The 22,322-nt window shown below is 41.2% G+C and overlaps 1 protein-coding gene across 1 annotated transcript in view; it reads right to left on the bottom strand.

Annotated features, from left to right (window-relative positions):
* Positions 1 to 4,666: 4,666 nt before the first annotated feature.
* The window catches only part of ACYP2 (acylphosphatase 2), a 113,332-nt gene continuing 95,676 nt past the window's right edge, over positions 4,667 to 22,322 (bottom strand). Inside the window, exon 4 of the mRNA XM_066378268.1 lies at positions 4,667 to 5,492. Within this exon, the coding sequence (XP_066234365.1) occupies positions 5,378 to 5,492 (115 nt within the window). The 3' untranslated portion in view covers positions 4,667 to 5,377. The remainder of the gene's footprint in view (positions 5,493 to 22,322) is intronic.

A 22,322-nucleotide genomic window follows, 5' to 3' on the forward strand; every position in this document is an offset into this window, starting at 1 on the left:
CTGTTGCTTAAAAATCATTTACATGTGAAAATCCCCAAGTGATAGGCCAAGTTTAGGGGATAGTATGATTTATTTAGACTTACAGTTCCTTTTCAAGTTTAAGGGATGGTTGTTGATACATATCTTGCTGCTTTCTCTACTGAAACTGTGGGTTCTTATCAGTTGCCATCACTCATCTGTTCACTATACAGAACAATATATTTCACAGAATGCATTAAGGAGCTCCAATCTAAGTCCTGATTCATGTTCTCACCTAATCAGAACTTTAAATTTTAACTCTTCATTGATATTATTTTATGTTTATACTAATCATCATATATATTCATATCTACTGGTTCTTTTTGAGTAATTAAAATTCTCAACTTTAATAAATTATTATCTGGAAGGTTTAGAATTCAATTCTGAAAATACTACATAAAAATATTTTAAATGAGAAGATGGTGATGGAATAGGCGGATGTTCTAACTACCACCTCCCAGGACCAAATTGAATTACAATTTAAGAACAATCATCTTGAAAAACCAACGTTGGACTAAATGAAGAGAAGTCTATAACCCTGGGTCACAGAAGAAGCCACACCGAGACTGACAGGAAGGGTGGAGATGTGGAAAGGGCTGCCCTGCTCCCAGAAGCAAGTGGCTGTGGAGAGTCCACAGGGACTCTCACTGTGGGGAGGGTCACCCTGAGAGGTGTGGGTCCTCAGTGCCAGGCCTGGCAACCCAGCCTAGAGCCCCAGAGCCTAGCAGAGGTGCCCACACAGCATTTGGAGGTGAAAAGAGCCAAGGTTTCTGTCTGTGAGAAAGAGATGGAGCTCTCAGAGATACAGGCTACATCTTAAAGGGCCAGCACAGAAAATCTCATTCACAGACATTTACCTGGGGCTCCAGCAGAGGGAGGACTAGAGTTGTGTAAGGAGAGTGTGAAGTTGGTGACCTGAGGGGGATTGCCACCAGAACCCCTCTGCTGAGTCATTCTCCAATACTGCAGTCGCCATCCTTCTCGGGTAGAGCTGTCCCCTCTGTGTAGCATCAGCCTGGGGAAAGCAACTTCCCACCCTTGAGAATCCCTCTTGCCCCACTCTATAGGGACTGGGCTGTGCTGAGAAGTCAGCCAGGAAGCAGGGGGGATATCAGTGACTCAGTTTTCTGATGTTGAGGCCGGAGCTTTCCCCCACATGCTCCCAAGTCTATGACTGGTGCTTCCACCTCACGGGAGACTCGGTAGAAACTGTCTTCACTGCCAGCAGACCACATCTCTGGGTCTCAGAGGCCACCCCCACTGGATTCCTGGGGGCACACCATCCTGCTGTCTGTGAGAAAAGTCTGAACAGACTGATACCTGGGGGTGAGGGGCAGAGCCACACCCACCATCCTTCCTAGTCCCTGAATTGCTGCAGGCTCTAGTCTAGACTCTACCAAAGGCTTTTTTCAGTGGTCGAGCCTAACAAGCAGCCAGCAGACAGAGGCTGCAGGAGGCAGAGCTCAGGGAACCTTGGCATTTTGTGGACCTTCCCCCAGGCTCAAAGTAGGTAAAAGCCAGCCTAGGAGTGTGGCTTGGTATTTCCATGAGCACCTGGGCCCAGCAGAGGCAGCCACAAACTCTGGAGTGCTTGTAGCTCCAAGAAGGTTGCTGAGAGCCAGTCATGGGCAGTGTCTCCCACTGGTCTACTTTAGGTTCCCTCCAGAGAGGCCCAGGGCTGGCAAATCCAGTGGCCAGCTAAAGAGAGCATAGGTTCAGGATCTAATGACCTTGCTGGCAGTGTGTCCTATGGGAGGGCTCATCAGACACAGGGCACAATTGAGGCGAGGTCTACTTTTTGTGATCAACACCAACACAGCAGCTCGTGTCCATTGAGTAGTGTGGAGCTTTACAATCAGCCGCCCTGGGTGCTGGATATCCTGCCCTGCTGGGCTAGATTCCACAGAGGGAAGGGAGAAAGGCTTACAGCACAGACATTTAAAGTGTGGGTCCCTGTGAGCTTATTGTTGGGTCCAGTTGAGAGGCTTAGCCACTTTCTGCGGGAGGGCACAGTCAGCCCCAGGGGAGGACTCTCTCAGTCTTCTTACCTGAGACCAGGGGCTCACCAGCTAGAAGGACTTCTGCAGAGGGAACGGTTAGCCTCATTCAGTCTGAACCTGCTGGTCATCTCACTAGGGAGAAATAGAATGGAATGTCCAGCAGTGTCTGAGGGATTAGGCTCTGGAGTAGGGGCCACTTTCCCTGTACTGAGATCCTGACCAAGAGACCCCTGAAGTAGGGGGTCCCACAAACATTGTATTCCCAACCTCAGCTGCCCTAACCCATCAAGCTTGCAACAAATGAAATTGAAACAGTTATCAATAACCTCCCAGCCAACAAAAGTCCTAGACCAGATGGCTTCACAGGCAAATTTTATCAAATATTCAAAGAACTAACTCCTATCCTTCTCAAGCTATTCCAAAAAATTCAAGAGCAGGGAAGACTTCCAAACTCATTTTGTGAGGCAAGCATTATCCTCATTCCAAAACCAGGTAAAGACACTACAAAGAAAGAAAACTATAGGCCAATATCCCTCACGAACACAGATGCTAAAATTCTCAACAAACATATACAAACCAGATCCAGCCATACATTAAAAAGATCATACATCATGATCAAGAGGGATTTATTTAGGGGAGGCAAAGCTGATACAATATTTGCAAGTCAATAAATGTGATTCATCACATAAACAAAATGAAGGATAAAAATCACATGATTATATTAATAGATGCAGAAAAAGCATTTGATAAAATCCAGCACCCATTCATGATCAAAACTCTCAGCAAAGTGGGAATACAGGGAACATATCTCAACATAATACAAACCATATATGACAAATCAACTGCCAACATCATACTCAATGGGCAAAAATGAAAAGCAATCCCCTTAAAATCAGGAACAAGACAGAGGTGCCCCCTTTCACCACTTTTATTCAACATAGTTCTGGAAGTCCTAGCCACAGCAATCAGACAAGAAGAAGAAATAAAAGGCATCCAAATTGGAAAATAAGAAGTAAAACTGTTATTTGCTAATGATATGATACTGTACATAGAAAATCCTAAAGTCTCAGTCAAAAATCTACTAGTCTTGATAAATGAATTCGGCAAGGTGGCAGGGTATAAAATCAATATTCAGAAATCAGTTGCATTTTTATACACCAACAACAGACTGTCAGAGAAATTAAGGAAACAATCCCTTTAACTATTGCAACAAAAAAATATAAAGTACTTAAGCATAAATTTAACCAAGGAGGTAAAAGACCTGTACTCAGAAAATTATAAGACATTGTAAAAAGAAATTAAGGAAGATACAAACAAGTGGAAGCATATACTGTATTTATGGATAGGAAGAATAAACATCATTAAAATGTCTATACTACTCAAAACAATCTATTTATTCAATGCAATTCCTATTAAAATACCAATGGCATACTTTACAGATCTAGAACCTATATTACAAAAAATTTATATGGTACCAAAAGAGAACCTGAATAGCCTCAGCAGTCTTGAAAATGAAGAACGAAGTGAGAGGTACCACACTTCCTGATATCAAGTTATACTACAAGGCCATTGTAATCAAAACAGCTTGGTACTGGCATAAGAACAGGCATATAGATCAATGGAACAGAACAGAGAACCCAGAAATAAACCCATGCCTTTATGGTCAATTGATATTTGACAAAGGAGGCAAGAGTATACAATGGAGTAAAGACAGTCTCTTTAATAAATGGTGTTGGGAAAATTGGACAGCTACCTGCAAAAAAATGAAACTAGACCACCAACTTACACCATTCACAAAAATAAACCAAATGGATAAAAGACTTAAATGTAAGTCACAAAACCATAAACATCTTGGAAGAAAACATAGGCAGTAAATTCTCTGATATCTCTCGTCGCAATATTTTTACCAGTATATCTCCATAGGCAAGTGAAATAAAGGACAAAATAAACAAATGGGACTATATCAAACTAAAAAGCTTTTGCATAGAAAAAGATACCATTAACAGAATAAAAAGACAACCCATACAATGGGAAAACATATTTGCCAATACATCTAATAAGGGGTTAATAACCATAATTTATAAAGAACTTCTAAAACTCAACACCAGGAAGGTAAACAATCCAATTAAAAAATGGGCAAAGCACCTGAATAGACACTTCTCTAGAAAGGACTTACAGATGGCCAATAGGCATATGAAAAAAATATTCAAAGTCACTAATCATCAGAGAAATGCAAATTAAAACCTCAGTGAGATACCACTTCACACTTGTCAGAATAGTGCTCATTAACAAATCAACCCACAATAAGTGTGAGAAAAGGGAACCCTCCTGCATTGCTGATGGGAATGCAGACTGGTGCAGCCACTGTGGAAAACAGTAAGGTGTTTCTTCAAAAAATTAAAAATGGAACTGCCTTTTGACCCAGCTATCCCACTTTTAGGAATATATCCTAAGAATATGAAAACACTGGTTCAAAAGAAGATATGCACCCCCATGTTCATTGCAGCATTGTTTACAATAGCCAAGACCTGGAAACAGCCCACGTGTCCATCAGTGGATGAGTGAATAAAGAAGCTGTGGTACATATACACAATGGAATACTATGCAGCCATGAAAAAGGAAGAGATCTTAGCTTTTGTGATGGCATGGATAGACCTGGTAATTATTATGAGTGAAATAAGCCAGGCAGAGAAAGACAAGTATCATATGATCTCACTTATATGTGGAATCTAATGAACAAAGTGAACTGAGGAACAGAATAGAGGCAGAGGCGGGGTTACAGGGAGCAGAGGGACAGCTGTCAGAGGGAAGGGGGATGAGGGGATGGGATCAGAGAAGGTGGAGGGATAGTGAAATTCTATATACATAACACATAGATACAGATAACAGAACAGCAAATTCCAGAAGCAAGGCAGTAAGAGAGGGGGAGGGAGTGTAATGGGGAGCACGTTGTTGGGGGGGTGAGGTTGTTATATTGAGTGGGACACTTGAATCCATGTTAACATAATAAATTTTAAAAATTAAAAATATTTTTAATGGTTAACTTTATTATTTTATATCTAGCCTCGCCAAATAACATGTATGCTATAACATTTATTAAAATTAGTTTCTATGAGACCAGTTTAAATCAAATATTCATATTAAATACCTTATAGTGACATTTTTATTTTGGGATACTAATTTTTATCTGTTAAAATTTTAGTTCAGTAAAACTATTTCAGTGTCAAACAGTTTTAGCAATACAGCTTTCAAGACAAAGTTCCTTTTTTCACCCCATTCTGCTACTACTAGCCTAGTACATAGACGTAAGACTATATACTGTCTATCATGCAGTATAAACATTACACTTTTTATTTCTATTAGTATCGAATGCTAAAATTAGAATATTCAAGTGTAGAAATGTTTTTTTCATTAGAAAAGTCTGCGCGGTCAATGCGAGAACTAGGACTTCCAACCTTGCTCAGCCAGGACTTCCTGCAAAAAACAAACACAAACACAAAAATTAGCATGTGAAGTATATATGGACTAGCTAAAAGGACCCCACAATGGAGTTTACTTTTACTAAGTAACTTGCATATAATGAAAATATAAATGTTTTTACATTGTGTATATCACGTATATGTCAAAATACCACAGTACATAATTAAATATGGACTGAGAAAAGTTAATAACAACTTAAGCACAGTCAACTACTGATGATTTCATATTCAGGTTATTTTCTCCCTCTTAAAACATCCAAGGCCATTGTTACCTAGCTCTTGAGCAATACAAAAGGATTAAAATATTTTTATAAAGAGGTAAATAATAAAAACAATTCATTCTTTTTTCTCATTACGTAGCACATGGTAGATATGGTAGGTGATATATATAGATGGAGAAAGAGAGAGAATGGGAGAATAGGGAAGTTGGGGAGGGAGAGAAGGGGAGAGAAAATGGATGAAAGAATAAATGTGATTCTCCACAAACATTAAAATTAGATGAACATTTTTTCTTCTTACCATATATATTAGCAAACTGGCTGCATTAAAGGGATGAGTTAAATGTTCTAAAGTTATTTCTCTGTTAATATAATGCAATGGTCTTTCTTAATTTATTAGCGATATCCATGTGTCTCCTTATGCATTTGGGTACTTGCCCGAGGTGCTTCCTGTATAATTAAGACTTATTGTAATATAGGTAACAACTCAGATAATTAATACTGTTAAAGATTTTCCAGAAACTTTCTACCTATTAATAATTAGTTGGGATGACAGATTAAGTGGGACTAGGGGTTAATAACATGAAGCCGTTTTATACAAGTGATGGTGGTCATCCCAGCTTTTCTGGAAACATGCCATAACCTGCCTCATATCTCCAACTAGTGAAACTAGTGCTGTGTTAACACGCACATTAACAATCTCATATAACCTTGAATTAAAAAACATTTTTCTAGGCTAACGTCGTCTTTTTGGCTAAAAATTACTGCCCGGCAAGGGAAGAATTCCAGTGCTTCAAATTGCCATTGTGCGATGCAACGCTTTTTTGGTTATTTGTGACAGTTTTCCTGGGAAAGGTGAATTTTCACTTTTCTTCTTTTTCAAAAGCTAAGCCATGAGCATGGTAGCACATTTTCTTCAACTTGTTTAAATTGAAATCTCAAAAATGGAAATTGCATGTGTTGAAGAATAAAATGTAGTTATTATGAAAAAGAGCTGATGATTCAATTTTACAAGTCAAATCTCCTTGAAACCTGCTAGAAAAGAACAGCCAGAAATAATAGAAGCTAACATTCATTGAGCATATCTGTGCTCAGTTCTTTCCATATGTAATTTCCTTTAGTTCACACATTAACCCTGTAAGTTAGAGTCCATTACTACTCCTAAATCCTTGATAAGCAAAGAGACACACAGAAAAGTAACTTGTCCAGGGTAGTAGCAGTGGGGGTGACAAGTGATCAGATTCTGGATATATTTTGAAGGTAGAGTCAGATGTGCTGACAGACTGAATGTAGGTGAGAAAGAGAGGACTGAAGGATGACATCAGGGTTACTGGTTGGAAAAACTACTTGGATGGTGTTGTCCTTTACTGAATGGAGAGGCTGTGAGAAGAGCAGATTTGGGGGAAAGAGCAGAGGTTCAGTTTTGGAATGAAGTTTGAGATGTCTAGTAGAGCTACATGAGATGCTAGTAGGCTGTTGGATCTATGAGTCTGGCTGGAGGACATAAAATTTGGAATTTGCAGATATAATTGAAAGCCATAGATTGGATGGAGTCACCAAGAAAATGAATATAGACAGAAAAGGGGAGAGGTCCAAGGACTGCTCCTTAGGTCTACCCGGTGTCAAGAGCCCAGGAAGAAGAGGAAGAACCAGCCAGGGAGGAGAGGAAGGCATCCAGGGAGGCAAGAGAGAAGCTGGGAGAGCATCGTGTCCCGAGAGTCAAACGGAGCAGGCAGGTCAGGGCTGCTCCCAGGTCAAGCAAGGCAAGGACTGAGAATTGACCGCTGCAGTTAGCAACCCAGGGATCACTGATGGCCCTGACAAGAGCAGCTTTGATGGGTTGAAAGCCATATTTGAATGGGCTCAAGAGAGAATGAAGAGAGAGGAAATGAAAGCAGGAGTAGACAGGAGGCATAGAATCTGCAATGGACTAATTCACCTGAGCTGATAATGCAGTATATTTAACTAGCTGAGAACCTGTCTACCTAGCCGCAGCTGGTCTTCAACACCATCAAGAACTTCATTGTCCAGACCTATGACCAAGGCAGAATCTATGCCACTGGTGGGGGTCGAATTGTGGTGTGTGTGTATGTGCGTGTGTTTGTGGGGGGGCACCTTGTGCTATGGCCCCACACGTGCCAGCCCTGGTGCCAGGAACCATCTTGTCTGACCTGCCTCCTCAGGAGTGCTCTGGTCACCAGGCACTTCAAGCTCTAAGACCTCAGACTTCATGTGCTGCTCTTGCCGTCAGCCCTTGATAGGTGGGGCGCAGGTCTGGACATGGCACCACAGTTCTTCTAAGCAAAAAATAACTAGTCACAAATTTCCACAAAATTTATATCTAATTAGTGAGGATTGGATATATAATATATAGAGATATATATACACATGTGCACATTCAACCTGAGTGTGAAAAAGAATCACATAATCAAAGAGTATCACCTAATTCAATTACATAAATATTTAAGCACTGCATGCAAGGCATATTCTAGATGCTGCAGTACATACAAGATATTTGTAATGGATTTTCTTCCCTCAGTTACTTACAATCTGTTTGTAAAAGTTTGGAGAATAATAACTAATAATAAGGCAGGATGTGATGTGCAATGTGATTTTTATATAAAGGAAGAGAGGAATTGGGGGCTAACTTCTCAGTCAAGGTATTTAGGGACATCTTTGTGATAGCAAAGGCATTTGAGCCAAGTTTATTTGTTTGTTTGTTTTTAGTGAGAGGAGGGGAGGCAGACAGACTCCCACATATGCACCAACCAGGATCCACCCAGGAAGCCCACAAGGGAAGGATGCTCTGCCCATCTGGGGCATTGTTCCTTTGCAACCTGAGCCTTTTCTTTTTTAGTGCCTGATGCAGAGGCCATGGAGCCATCCTCAGTGCCCAAAGCCAACTCACTTGAGCCAGTTGAGCCACGGCTACAGTAGGGGAAGAGAGAGAGAAAGAAGGAGGAAGGGGTGGAGAAGCAAGTCGCCTCTCCTGTGTGCCCTGACCGGTAGTCGAACCCAGGACGATCACACACTGGGCCTACGCTCTACTGCTGAGCCAACCGGCCAGGACCTTAAGCCAAGTTTTATAGAAAACACTACTGAATTTTTCAAATCTTAGAATGGGGAATGCTAATTTAAGTATGACAGGAAACCAAGAAGCATATGAAGAATACTGATAACATTAACTAAAAATGTAAATAAACCTTTTACATGGTCAAAAATGTCTTAAGGAGAGATGAAACAAATAACAAACTGGAAAACTTATTTGTAGTTTTCTTATTTTACAAAGCACTCAAGCATCAGGATGTAAAGATAGCCATCAATAGAAAAATGGGCAAAAAAACATAAGCAGATGAAAGGGAATGTTAAAAGGCTAATACGTGAAAATATTCTCACTCTTACTCATAATTGTAAAAATATGAAAAAGCAAGGAGACACCATCTGTTACTTATGACAGCAAGGATTTGAAAGTTTGATAATACCACATCTAGCAGGGCAGTTAGGGTGTTTGGGAAGACGAGGCACTTTTCTATATTTTTGATGGGAATGCAAATTTGTACAGTTTTTAGAAGGGCAACTTTAAAATTGTAAATGTCCCTAGCTTACAGACATTCTGTCTCTGGAAGGGTGCCCTGGGGCGCAGGCTCTGAGATAGAGATCGGCCTGCAGTGAGCCTCCTTGGGTAAACTGTGGGAGGCAAGGACAGGAGACAGGATTGGACCGAGGGGGAAGGCGGCAGAGATGCAGCCTCAGGGTGGACCTCAGCCAGCGCAGGAGCTCTGCAGAAGTGGTCCAGAGTGGAGGTGAGAGGGCTGGGGCCGCATAGCCCCACATGAGCCAGTCAGCAGAGAAAAGCTGCCCGGAGAAGAAGGTGTGACCTTTAGTGAGGTGACATCCTTCTACTGAGGCAATTCTGAACTGAGGGCCACCTTCCAGCAGCACTCCCAGAATCTGGGAAAGAAACTCTCTGTCCTGAAAGGGAATGTGAGTGCACATCACTGAGCCCAGGGCACATGCTCTCACAGTGGGCAAAGGCAATGAGTGGAAGATGCAAGACAGAGGAATGGGAACGGTGTGACAAGGCCCCAGGGCAGGCTAGAGGAGACAGGATAAGACATAGGTAGACTCATTAGGTTTAGAAGAGAAAGAGGATGCACCTAATCTTTACAGAAGAGAAGACAATGGGGCCAAAAAAATTGGAGAGCAATTTGGATATGAAGAGGCATTCACATGAGATAGCCTCCATTTTCTGAATACAGGAAGAGGTCAGGTAAATTACTGAGAATAAGGGAGGTAGAGGTAGAGTTCAGTGATTAAAGAAAATGAAAAGGATGTTAATAATTGCTATAAGAGTTAACAAATGTTGACTGAAGTGAAAGAATTGATAAAGATCAATGAGGGACCTAAGGTTAGACTAGAGGGCCCGGGGTGGGGGTGGGGGGCTGCAAGCTTGCCTGCCTGCAGTCGTGTGTTTTCTTAGACGCCTGTCCTGCAAGTCTGGTCCAAACTCCTGGGGTAGGAGGTCAGTGCCCGGGCCAGTGGCTTCTCAATAGGGACAATCCATCTGAAGGATTCAATCACGTGTTTCCTGGCGTGAACAATGGAATGTGGGAGTCCCCGTCTGGAATGGACTTTTCTTTGGCCAGCTAACCAACCATGGTCTTACATTTACTAGGATGAGTTGAATGAACCATGTCATTGGGGACCCTCTGATTTTGGTATCTTCCTATCTTTCTCTGAACTGGTCAGATCCTCCAGAGCAGACACACCCAACATCCTGCCTAGAATTGTACAAATCGGGCTGTGCATTTTCTAGGACTGTGGGAGATTAGGCCCTCAACATTCAGGGTGTAACTTGCACTGAATCCCCCTGCTTTCACCAGTGTAGCGTTTTTCAGCTGTGCCTAGAAGGTCTCTCCAGAGCCTGAAACACAGGCCTGCGGGACAGCTGCTCTCCAGTGTGGGATGAGGGAGTAACTGCTTATTTAACAGATTGTGAATCAGTTCACCTATTTTTAACCCCCTCTTTTTACCCACTTCCACCGCCTGGGCCTCAAGGGGTTTCCATTGTGTTAAATGGGCCATGTCTCTGCTCCCCCACCCCCAGACCCCCGGCTTACAATTCAGGATTCCTTACCACTAGCTCAGCTGCTTTCCCATTTCCAAAACTAGCTTTCTTACCCATTCTTCTCGTAGATGTTTAAACAGCTTTTTAAAAAAGAATATTTATTCTTTTTTTTACATTCTTTTACTGAGTCATCCAGCCAGGGCCTTATTTATTCATTTTAGAGAGGAGAGAGAGAGAAAAAAAAGGGGGGAGGAGCAGGAAGCATCAACTCCCATATGTGCCTTGACCGGCAAGCCCAGGGTTTCAAACTGGCAACCTCAGCGTTCCAGGTTGACACTTTATCCACTGCGCCACACCATCAGTTTTTAAAATAAATCCTTTTTACTCATACTTAGGTGGAGTTTAATAGGAGACAGGCTAACGCATATGATTCAAAATGGTAACATCTTTAACTGAAAGTATGGTTTTATCCTTTTTATTTAATCCATCTGGAATTATGTAATTACATTTATGAAACAGATGTTTTAATTTGAATGGACAGACATTTTCACCAGCACAACTATTAATGTGTACTAAATCTGTGTAGTTTTCTAGACATTCTATTTGGGTCCATTGAGAACTTTGGTTAATCCTTAAAACAGTACCGAACTATTTTAATTATAGCCTTAGGCTATAATTAAAGTGGTCCCTATACTGTCCCTCCACCCAACCACATTAGTATTTTACTTCTAAATTTCTCTGTTTGTCTCATATAGTCTATTAGATTTTGGTTTAATTTTTTCCAATCCCTTAAAATCCCCTTTTAAATCTTAAACTAATTCAGAGAAATCACACATTCTAACAAACATTTAATCTGGTCATTGAGAGTAACAATTTTCTCTACTTCTTTTAAGTTTAATATGTTCCTTATTAAAATTTTGTACTTTGCTTGGTCCTGTAGATTTTCTGATAAGTTTATATTTAGATATATTATATTTTTCTTGCTATTTTAAACAAGGTGCTTTTTATCATGTTCTTAAGCTTGTATATAGGAAAACTTGTGATCTGTTATATTGTAAACAGATGCCTTACTGAACTTCCTTAGTAGTATTATAGTTGTTGTTTTTCCTTTGGGGTTCCTAGGTAAACCACTTCTTGTGTTTTTCCTGAATTCATCCTGTCAGTCAATTGTTATCACAATGCCTGGATAATTTCAAATTGCTCTTTACTTAGGCTATCTAACCATGTTAGCTACTTACATGCCTTTCAGAAAATTGCCAAACTATGCAGAGAAGGAAACATTAACAGTGTGCACCCAGCCAGGGGCCAGCCAGCACCACCATAATACACTACTCTGGCTCCAACAAGTTTTACCTATCAGTTTAGTAGACTCAATAAATGTTAAATGATGGTTGGCTAGATGGGTGAGTTATATTCGCTTGGAAGAGACCAGTCTAGTATTTCTGCTGTAAATCTGAATCTGCTTTGTGTGCATGTATCTTTCAGGTATTTTTATTTAAGAAACATGATCCACTGATAGGCTTTAAAAAATATATAAGAAAGCACAACTAATAAAAATGAAAGCGTAAGAATGTAAATTAGAAAATTTTATTGACAGAAGTCATGATACTTGATAAACCATGTTCTTTCTCCCTTTAATATATTTTAAATGTCTTATGTAGAGATTTAAAAAATCAAACCAATTTTTATAGTCTCTTTTATTCCTTTACCAAAATCATGTTGCTTTTGCCAATTATACAGTAATAATATAAGAAAGAATTTCACTGTGGATGCATTTCTTACATATTTGATGAGGATTTTACACAATAGTGAAAACAATTTTTTATGGAATGCTAAAGGACAGTGATCTTGCATGTGTTACTTTTGGGTCTTCTTCAGGCCATCTTTGCATTAAAGAAATGAATAAAACACATACTGATAAATGTTAAATGACCAGGGAAAAATCTATGTGTTTGATAAATTAACTGTGCTGTGTTTTTCTGCTATTCAGGCAGTCACCAACTATATTGGTCCCCTCAGAGTTCCCACAGCATTCTAATTCTTTTTAGTGCAGATGGCACACATTTAGCCATCAAGTACAGTAACTGCCACTCATCTGTGGCCTTGGCAACCAGCAAAGAGGCCAGCTGTGGCCTTCTAAAATGCACTTAGGTTTCTGCCCTCCCAGAGGCCCTTCTTAGACTCTCCTGTCGAAAAAGGACCCCGCCCTCAACCTGTTGTGTGCGTCATAGGAATTGTCAGGTTCTATAATTGCTATGTTTATGTAACTGTTTATGTAACCGCTAGGTGCCCACCCCACATCAGGATACACATTCTGAGGCGGCAGGGTTTGAAGTCTTATTCACTATTTCTCCCCGACATTTATCACTATGCCGAGTGATAGTGGGCTCTCAGTAAATATATGCTGGATGAATGAATCTTTGCCACCTGCCTGCCTTCTTCCAGTCTATACCCTCCAGACATGGGAGGAACGAGCATTTCTAGGGTTTTACAGAGTCCACAAACAGAAAGGAACCCTGAGCATGACCTTTTAACTCTGATTTTACCTCACATGAAACAAAACCCTTCCGGAGCTTTTTTATATTTGTTGTTACACTCCTTGAAAGGTAATGAAATAGTTGCTCTTAATACAGAAAATAATATTTTACCAATGACAATTCCCTATGCAATAACACAAGTTATGACTATATTCATCCTCTTAAAGGAAGTTGGAGGCCCATAGGTCTGACCTAGCAACCTGAATATAAGCCTATAAACCCTGTTCATTTATAGAATCCGTTAATTTATTTTTTGCGAGTCCCCAAATTTTACTCTATTTCTTGTGGTTTTGAGTTTACTCATTATATAAACAAGCATGGTAACTGGCTTCACCCGGAGTTCAGGGTGAGTACTGCACCACCAGAAAAGGGCCAAGTCCATCCTACAAGCCTAGTCACATGACATGCTGCCGGCTCAGTTAAGTTCCGTTTTTGTGGATGTTCAGACATTATGATTCAACAAAATAAATCCTTAGACACTTTTCTTACTATCACGAAGATGTACAAATACCTATTGTTATGTTTATTGTATTAATTCAGGATTATTAAGCTTCTTAAGGAAAGGAATACTTTCTTCCAACATAATCTTGCTCAAAAGCTTAATGCTTTCAAAGTGAAAGGGAAGTGCTCTCTGAAGAAGGGAATGGTTGGGGGGCATGCAGCATCTCTGGGGAATCCCAAAGGCTCTGAGGAACTCAGCTGGAAAACTGCCCTCTCATAACCCCTCACTGAGCAAGGTTGTCAGGGAGTGGAAGACACGGAGAATCCACCATGCGTAGAAGTGAAGATGAACATAGGATTGTCTTTTCTATAATTCAAGTCAGTCAGTGTTTCCTACAAAACGTAGTAAGTTCCTGAAGCGATATAAAAAAATCCATTTAACTAATATCCTTCTCTGAAACAGAGAGGTGAAATTAAAGTACTAGAAAGCCACTATTAATAATTCATAGCCATTCTATTTCCTGGGACTAAAGTGGGGCAGCATAATCCTTTCAGATATCTCTGTAGCCCCAGTGTAAAATGTACAGCATAGCAAGAAAGCAGACAGTAGAAAAAGACAGCTAATAAATTAAAAGCTACGGTGGTGCATGCTGGAAAATACTGAGTTCCCTGCCTGTTTCAAGCTTTCCAACTTTCACTAATAATGGAAGGTTAGCACATAATATTTTTGCTCTCCTTTCTTTAGCAAATTTCCTTATTCAGTTACATGTGGGAAAATATATAATACCATTTACTTTTATCAAGATAAACATTTTAATGGTGTTTGGATATAATGTCTAAAATTTCTATCAGCTATATAGCCCATGATTAGTGAAGAGTTCACGATGACCAAGGGAATCCTGGGACATCCATAACTAATCTGAGAGTAGATGCCTTCCCTTTAAAACAGGGGTATAAAACCCATCTCACTGAGTTATTGAAAGGATTAAAGAGAATGTATGTAAATTGCCTAATGTCACATCTGACACACATTAGGCCAGGCGTGGCCAACAGTTTTTGCCCCTGGGCCAGATTAGAAAGAAAACTTTTTTCACGGGCAGAACGAAATATTAAAATTAAAAAATGTTAAATACAAAAATGATTCATTTAAGTAAACAAAATTTTATTATGTAATTTATGAATAAATGTAAGTAATTTAGTACAACAAATTAACAAAAAATAATCTTTATAATGGAATTTTTAAAAAAAATAAAGAAGTATTGCAAATCCATTCGACCAATTATTGGAAGTTAACCCTTGATTAGTCACACGCGGAATTCTTTTCCGCGTATCACTATCTTCTTAAATATCTCGATTTCCAATAATCAAAGATGCTTCCGCTTCTGAGTAGCTGAGATTTTAACTTTCATTGTTGTACAATGGTTAGATATCGTAATTTATGTATAATGATTTAAAAGTACCACTTATTTCATTTCCACAGTGCGTCGCGCAGAGAATATTAAAACTTTAACGGCGGGCCGTCTGTTGGCCACACCTGCAGTAGGCTCTTTACAGCAGTGGTCCCCAACCCCCGGGACGCGGACCAGTACCGGTCCATGGGTCATTTGGTACCAGTCTGCAGAGAAAGAATAAATAACTTACATTATTTCCATTTTATTTATATTTAAGTCTGAACGATGTTTTATTTTTAAAAAAATGACCAGATTCCCTCTGTTACATCCGTCCAAGACTCACTCTTGACGCTTGTCTCAGTCACGTGATACATTTATCCATCCCACCCTAAAGGCGGGTCCGTGAAAATATTTTCTGACATTAAACCGGTCTGTGGCCCAAAAAAGGTTGGGGACCACTGTTTTAGAGCAGTTATTGCAGTGTAATTGTTCTTTGTGGGCAGTCTGTTTTGCAAACTCTGTGGTCCTTAAAGTCACACACTTGTAGTGCAATTCCACTAGTAATACCTCTTGGTCTTGGCAGAGCTACTTCTTGGCTGCCCTGGGAAATGGCACGCCATTAACCTCAGCTGGCAAAGAGTCTGGAAGAGCTACCACCCGACATGAATTATGGCCAGGATTCTGAGAGCCTGCCAACTGAACCAAAGGGCCTGGGAGCAGAGAAGGCAGAAGTGAGAGCATGCCTGAAACCGCTAGCTTCTCTGCCACACCACAGTTTCCAGATCAACAAAGTGACACGTGCACTCTTCTGTATGCTTTATTTATAAAGTGGAAAGAAATGAGATGTTGGCACAGTGGTAATGTAAGTGGATTTGGGGATCATTCTGCTTGCATATGAATCCAGCTACCACTTCTTAACTGGTCACCATGGGCAAGTTTCTTTTTTTTTTTCTTTTTATTTATGATTTTAATTTGTGTTTACATAGATTCAAGTGTCCCACGGAATATATCTCCCCCCACCCCCTTATTCCCCCTCGGCCGCCCCATGCCCCCTCCCCCCAATGCCTTCCCCTCTTCCCTCCAGGATTTGCTGTCCTGCTCTCTATAACAGTTATGTATATATAATTACATTAATCTCTTTCTCTTCTCTGATCCCATCTTCTCTTCTACTTTCCATGGGCAAGTTTCTTAAACTCGGTGCCTCATTTGTAAAACAAGAGAGTATGTCACTTATCTCATAGAGTTGTTATGAAGATTAAATGAGATCTGTGCAAAATGTTTAACATTATCTAGAAAACAGTAAACACTCAATACTTTTTCACTATTCTGTCAATGAGAATGCAGGTAACGAAAATCACCCTACCTATTATAGAATGGAACTTCATTCCGGGAATTAGGTCCTTTCCAAGTCACTGAAAGGGCTGGAAGAACAGATTTATGTTGGGTCTGTTGGAGCAGCTGTAGAATTGGCTGCTAAAGCAGCAAATGTTGAAATTGTGATTTTCACACGAATGTGATGTCAAATATTTTAATTTAATGAATTAATTAATGAAGGAGCCTAGAGGATGTTATGTGTACTTCAGAGAATTTAAATATACACACACGTATATATACACATACATACAACCAGAAATGCTAAACTCAACTTGCTAGTAGATACAGTATATCCATATAGAATCTGAAAATTCCTGAAAGTGCCACTAGCTGATACCCAGAACTTTTCTGAAATCTCTATTTGCAAGCCTTCGATGATTTTTGTTCTGATAAGTGCATTAGGGGAACTGCTGCGAATCAGGAGGCTGCCACCCAAGTCACTGCATTTATGAACATTCTACCATAACTGCAGTCCAGGCATCAGGAAGTTCCTCCAAAACTGCTGGCTCCAGAGCCAGGCAGCGTCCACTAGATCCTCATGCCAGCTAAATGGGGGGTTCAGGCACTGCTGCTTCATGACCACCTCAGGTCCAGAAAGACTTCTGATTGATGAAACCTAAATCATATTTGAAACTCTAGCTGCAAGAAAATCAGGAAAACAGTTCCTAGCTTTCCAGAGTCTGCAGTAAAGGAAAGGTACCAGAAAGAGCTTGGAACAGAGGCGGAGCAGGACAATAAATCATGTCTATCGCTGCTATTACTCACTTCACCAAACTTCTTAAAATTCTACACTATGAAAACCAGATGATTAGAAATGTTTTTTCCTGGTCTGTATCATGGCAACACTTTCATGGACTCTGTCAGATCGTGAGTTCTTCTCAGCACTAGAACAGAAATCCCCCCCCCATACCAATATTGAAGTGTCAAGTAGAAAAGGAAGAGCAGACAGAGGAAGGGTAGAAAGAATGATCAGGGAAGAGCAGATAACACCAAATGTGGTGTTAGGAAAACTAAGGACACGGTGTTTTAAAGAGAGAGTGGTCAACTTCCAAATGCTGCTAAGACCCAAGTACAGTGTGAACTGAAAAGTGCTCTGGGGACTTCAGCAGGATCAGCTTCGGAGGAGGGGCGGGGGTGGGAGCCAGGTCGGAACGGTTCAGGAGTGCGGGGGAAGGGCACAAATGGACACAGCATGAATAGATCAGTCTTGCAGGCTGCCTGGCAGTGAAGGAGAGGAGAGACCCTGAGCAGCTTTATACATCTTGAAGGTCCTGTTCTTGGCAAGCCATGCCTGTCTCGATCCTGAATCTAGTGCGTTCCAATATTTACAAGCACTGTGTCTCAGAAAAACAATATTTGAGGGAGATTGCTTCAAGGACACACAGTCTAAGATGTTTTCTCTTCCAGATATGTTGAATTCTGCTCCTGCATGAAGCCAAATGAAAAGGAGCTGGCCAGACTCCCCTGTATTATCCACCCTTCAGCCTGACCTCGTCCACATCCTCCCCAAATGCTCATAAACAAATTGAGTTTTTGAGGCGATGCCATTAGCTGATAGAGGCTACCAGAGGGTTTAGAGCCAAAGTGGGGCCCACCCTGAGCAGAGGTCATTATTTTAGACTCTTTTAAAGGCCCTGTTCCTGGCTCTATTTTATCGCCCATCCTTGTTTTTTTGTGTGTATTTTTAAATCCTTTTTCACTTTTAAATGTTCACTCTCCTGTTAGTTTTACATATCCTTACAAATCCTGTTAGCAACAAAGAGAGGTATAAACACATAGAGCTGCGAAGTTACTCTTTCCTGATACTGTTTCCTTGATTTTATAATGGAAATTAGAGATACTTTTTCCATTAAAGTGAGGCATGCATCATTCTGAGGTCATAAAGACATGTATCTTCAGTCCACCCTCCTGGCTACAGCTTTGAACTTGGGGACTGAAAGCTCTCAGCTGCAGCCCCTGCGCCAGGGCTGTCTCAGGCTGGACGGCTCAGCCATGCAGCGCAGGGAGGGCAGGTGGTCTTGGGCCTGTGCCGCGGCAGGGCGCATGCGCGCAGGGCTTTCCTGAGGGTGCTGGGGGAGGGGCGGCTCCCAGGCCAGGGCAGGCTAGTCCCTGGGAAGCCCCGCAGAGAGCTGTGTGCACAGGCTTTAAGGACAAATTCATAAAGCATCTCTCTCCCACACCCACTTTGAAAATAATCTGTGCGGAAGTAAATCACAGACTAGTTGGAAGGCAGAATGGAGAGGTAGTTAATGACACAAGAACTACTAGAAAAACAAAAGATTCACTATAAATTCAATAGAAAACGGAGAAAGAATAAAAGAAAAATAAAAAAATATATTTCATGACATGTAAAAAAAGGAAAACCAGAAAAATATTGTAATGTGTCCAAGTCTGCTGGGCTGTGCGTTCAGGGGACTGATGGACAGAGCAGGTTGCGCGCAGGCTGACAACCCTGAAGAGGGGGCTTTCAGCCTTTCCATCCCCAACAAGAACCAAAGTAATGAAACCCTTCCTCCCGGGCATGTCTCATGCTGTGAGAAATGGCTTATCTTTGCAACCTGCCACGGTTTAAAAAAACTCATTCTTTTTAGATTCTCATTATCCCTTAAGGAGGGTATTTTTCTCTTAAATCCAAGTCTGTGACTGTTCATAGGGAGGCTCCTGTTAGAAGCTAAGCATGCCTCCTGAAGTTTCAGCTCTTAAGTGGTCACTTATAATTAGGACTTGAATTTTATAATATGAATATTTATTTTCAGCATTAATGTGTTCAGTGCTCATAAATTTCAGTCTGTTATACAAATAGAGCTTTGGAAAATAGCCATTTCCCATCATAATGTTTATCTTTTTGTATTCATATAAATATATGCCAGCTTATTTCCTTCTTTTAATAAAAGTAAAGAATGAAATAGAAGGCGAAGAAAAAGTATATATCTTTCTAACAGTAATGACATTTTTTTTAGTAATGACATTTTTTGCAGGTGGTTAAGAAATAGTCATTGCTAAATCCCAATAAATGTGTTTTTGCCTAAACTTTTTTTTTTTTTTTTTTTTTTTTTTAATTTTTATTAAGCTGGAAACGGGGAGAGACAGTCAGACAGACTCCCGCATGCGCCCGACCGGGATCCACCGGCACGCCCACCAGGGGCTACGCTCTGCCCACCAGGGGGCGATAATCTGCCCATCCTGGGGGTCGCCATGTTGCGACCAGAGCCACTCTAGCGCCTGGGGCAGAGGCCACAGAGCCATCCCCAGCGCCCGGGCCATCTTTGCTCCAATGGAGCCTTGGCTGCGGGAGGGGAAGAGAGAGACAGAGAGGAAAGCGCGGAGGAGGGGTGGAGAAGCAAATGGGCGCTTCTCCTGTGTGCCCTGGCCGGGAATCGAACCCGGGTCCTCCGCACGCTAGGCCGACGTTTGCCTAAACTTTGAAAACAAAAATTCAGTGTACTATTGTCACCCTAATAACAAAAATTTGCCTGACCTGTGGTGGCGCAGTGGATAAAGCGTCAACCTGGAAATGCTGAGGTTGCCGGTTCAAAAACCCTGGGCTTGCCTGGTCAAGGCACATATGGGAGTTGATGCTTCCTGCTCCTCCCCCCTTCTCTCTCTCTCTCTCTCTCTCTCTCTCTCTCTCTCTCTCTCCTCTCTCTCCTTTCTAAAATGAGTAAAAAAAAAGAAAAAAAAATAACTTTAAAAAAAAAAAAACAAAAATTTAAATAGTGTGTGCTTATTGACTGACTTAAAACTGTTGTATTTTTCAGAAAGAAATCTAATTTATTAACAGCTTGATGAATCTCAGATAAATTAAAAAAAGACATCATCTATATATTTAAATTGCCTCTCTAGTGGGAGGTGACAAAGCGAAAGAGGGAAGGATAAGAAGGAAAAAAAAGGAAAAAGAGAGAAAAATCTTTAATTGAAGAGGTTGAGAAACATGTAATGATCCCCTCTAAGAAAAATTTTTCAAAATTGTATTCTAAGATATGCTCAGTTTCTTCTGACACCAGTAACAAAATGACCAAAGAATATCTAGTCACCAGAATCAAAATGCAATTTGATTAATCATACTACGTCTTCCTCTTTTGAACTGAAAGCTACTTCTATAGTAGATAGTTGGAAAACTAAACATGGCCGCCATCTGACTTTCAGATGAACGTGAACCCAAACTCACCAGAGTGATATGCTTGCATTTGAATAGAATTCAAAGTCTGAGGTCTCAGAAGTTACAACAAAGTAGAGCTTAAGGCCAGAAGATGGATCCTACTGTGAAAGAAACTGAACTCCCTGACATCAGGTCTAGAAAGTGCTGTTTGGACCTAGCAATCACTCAGGTGAAGACATGCTTGGGAACCTCTTCTAATTACATACATTTCCTGCTATAGCTAAACCTGCATCAAAGAAAGAAACTCACTAGCAGCTTCCTGTAGACATCCTATGGGGCATCATTATACTGGTGGAAATGCCAGTGGTTTTCAGTGGTCTAGGAAATTGATCTTAAAAGCTTTCTATGCAATGATCAGGTTTAGGGGAACAAATGCATGCTAACCAAATCCACAGGAGATCAATATATAGAACAGAAGACCATGTGTTCATTTATATTGGGCACTGTACTTGTCAAGTATATCATCCATCTATTTATACACATGTTCCAGTTGAGGAAGGACACTGAGATGGAATGACATTAGCCTGCTCTTTCTCCACTCTGCATATTTGTCTGAGAGAATATGTAATGGCAGCAACTTCTTCCCTAGAAAACATTGAAGAAGTGGTAATAAGGATCACCTTTTTACAAACTCTGCACTACCCACTGCTTTTCATTTAACACATCATCGCCTCCAACAGGTCAATGAGGAAAACAGGAGGTTTTCTTTACAGTTTCCTTGTCCTATATTATGCCTAGTCACCCAGGTTATACTCCAGTCTGTTCTTATCTCCAAGGCAAAGATGTGGAAAAACCTATCACTTATTGTACCATACTATGAACCACAACTTAAGGAAGTGCGACTTGAAAGAGGTTATTTTATTTGCCTCAATGTTGGAAGGAAACATTTCTGATATTTCCCTGGATTAGGAAAAGGAAAAGAACTTAAGCCTCTAACCAGTGGCCACAGGAGTAGCAGGTGACTGTAAGAATGCTCTCTTCAAGATCATACAGTAGGTAAACACTGTGTTCATCTTCTCCCACAACCACATCAAAACCACAACTAAATTATAGAACAACCACACTGAGAACCACCTGAAGACCAGCCGAACAGAAGTCCTATAACTAAGGATATAAAGCAGAAGCCATGTCGAGACTGTTAGGAGGGGCAGAGACATGCAATGGGCAGGTCCCCACTGTGTGGTGAGTATAAATTCAGAGAAACATCTCCATTGCAGAGATCCTCCCTGAAGGGCGAGTGCTCCCAGTCCCACACCAGGCTCCCCAGTCTGCAGCTACAATGCTAGGAAGGGAGTCCCCACAGCATCTGGCTGTGAACCCCAGCGGAAGAGTGCATCTGAGTGAGACAGAGGACTGCCAGAGACCTAGTCATCCTTTTGAGGGGCTCAGCATGGATTTGCTCACCCCAACTCTCCCTAAGCTCCTGTGAAGGGACGGCAGCTTGAAAAGCACCAGAGACGGCCTGAGCAGGCGGTGGCACAGTGGATGGAGCGTCAGACTGGGATGCGGAGGACCCAGGTTCGAGACCACGAGGTCACCAGCTTGAGCATGGGCTCATCTAGTTTGAGCAAAGCTCACCAGCTTGGACCCAAGGTCGCTGGCTCGAGCAAGGGGTCACTCGGTCTGCTGAAGGCCCG

The sequence above is a fragment of the Saccopteryx leptura genome, chromosome 3 (assembly GCF_036850995.1).
Source record: "Saccopteryx leptura isolate mSacLep1 chromosome 3, mSacLep1_pri_phased_curated, whole genome shotgun sequence".
Classification (NCBI taxonomy): Eukaryota; Metazoa; Chordata; class Mammalia; order Chiroptera; family Emballonuridae; genus Saccopteryx; species Saccopteryx leptura.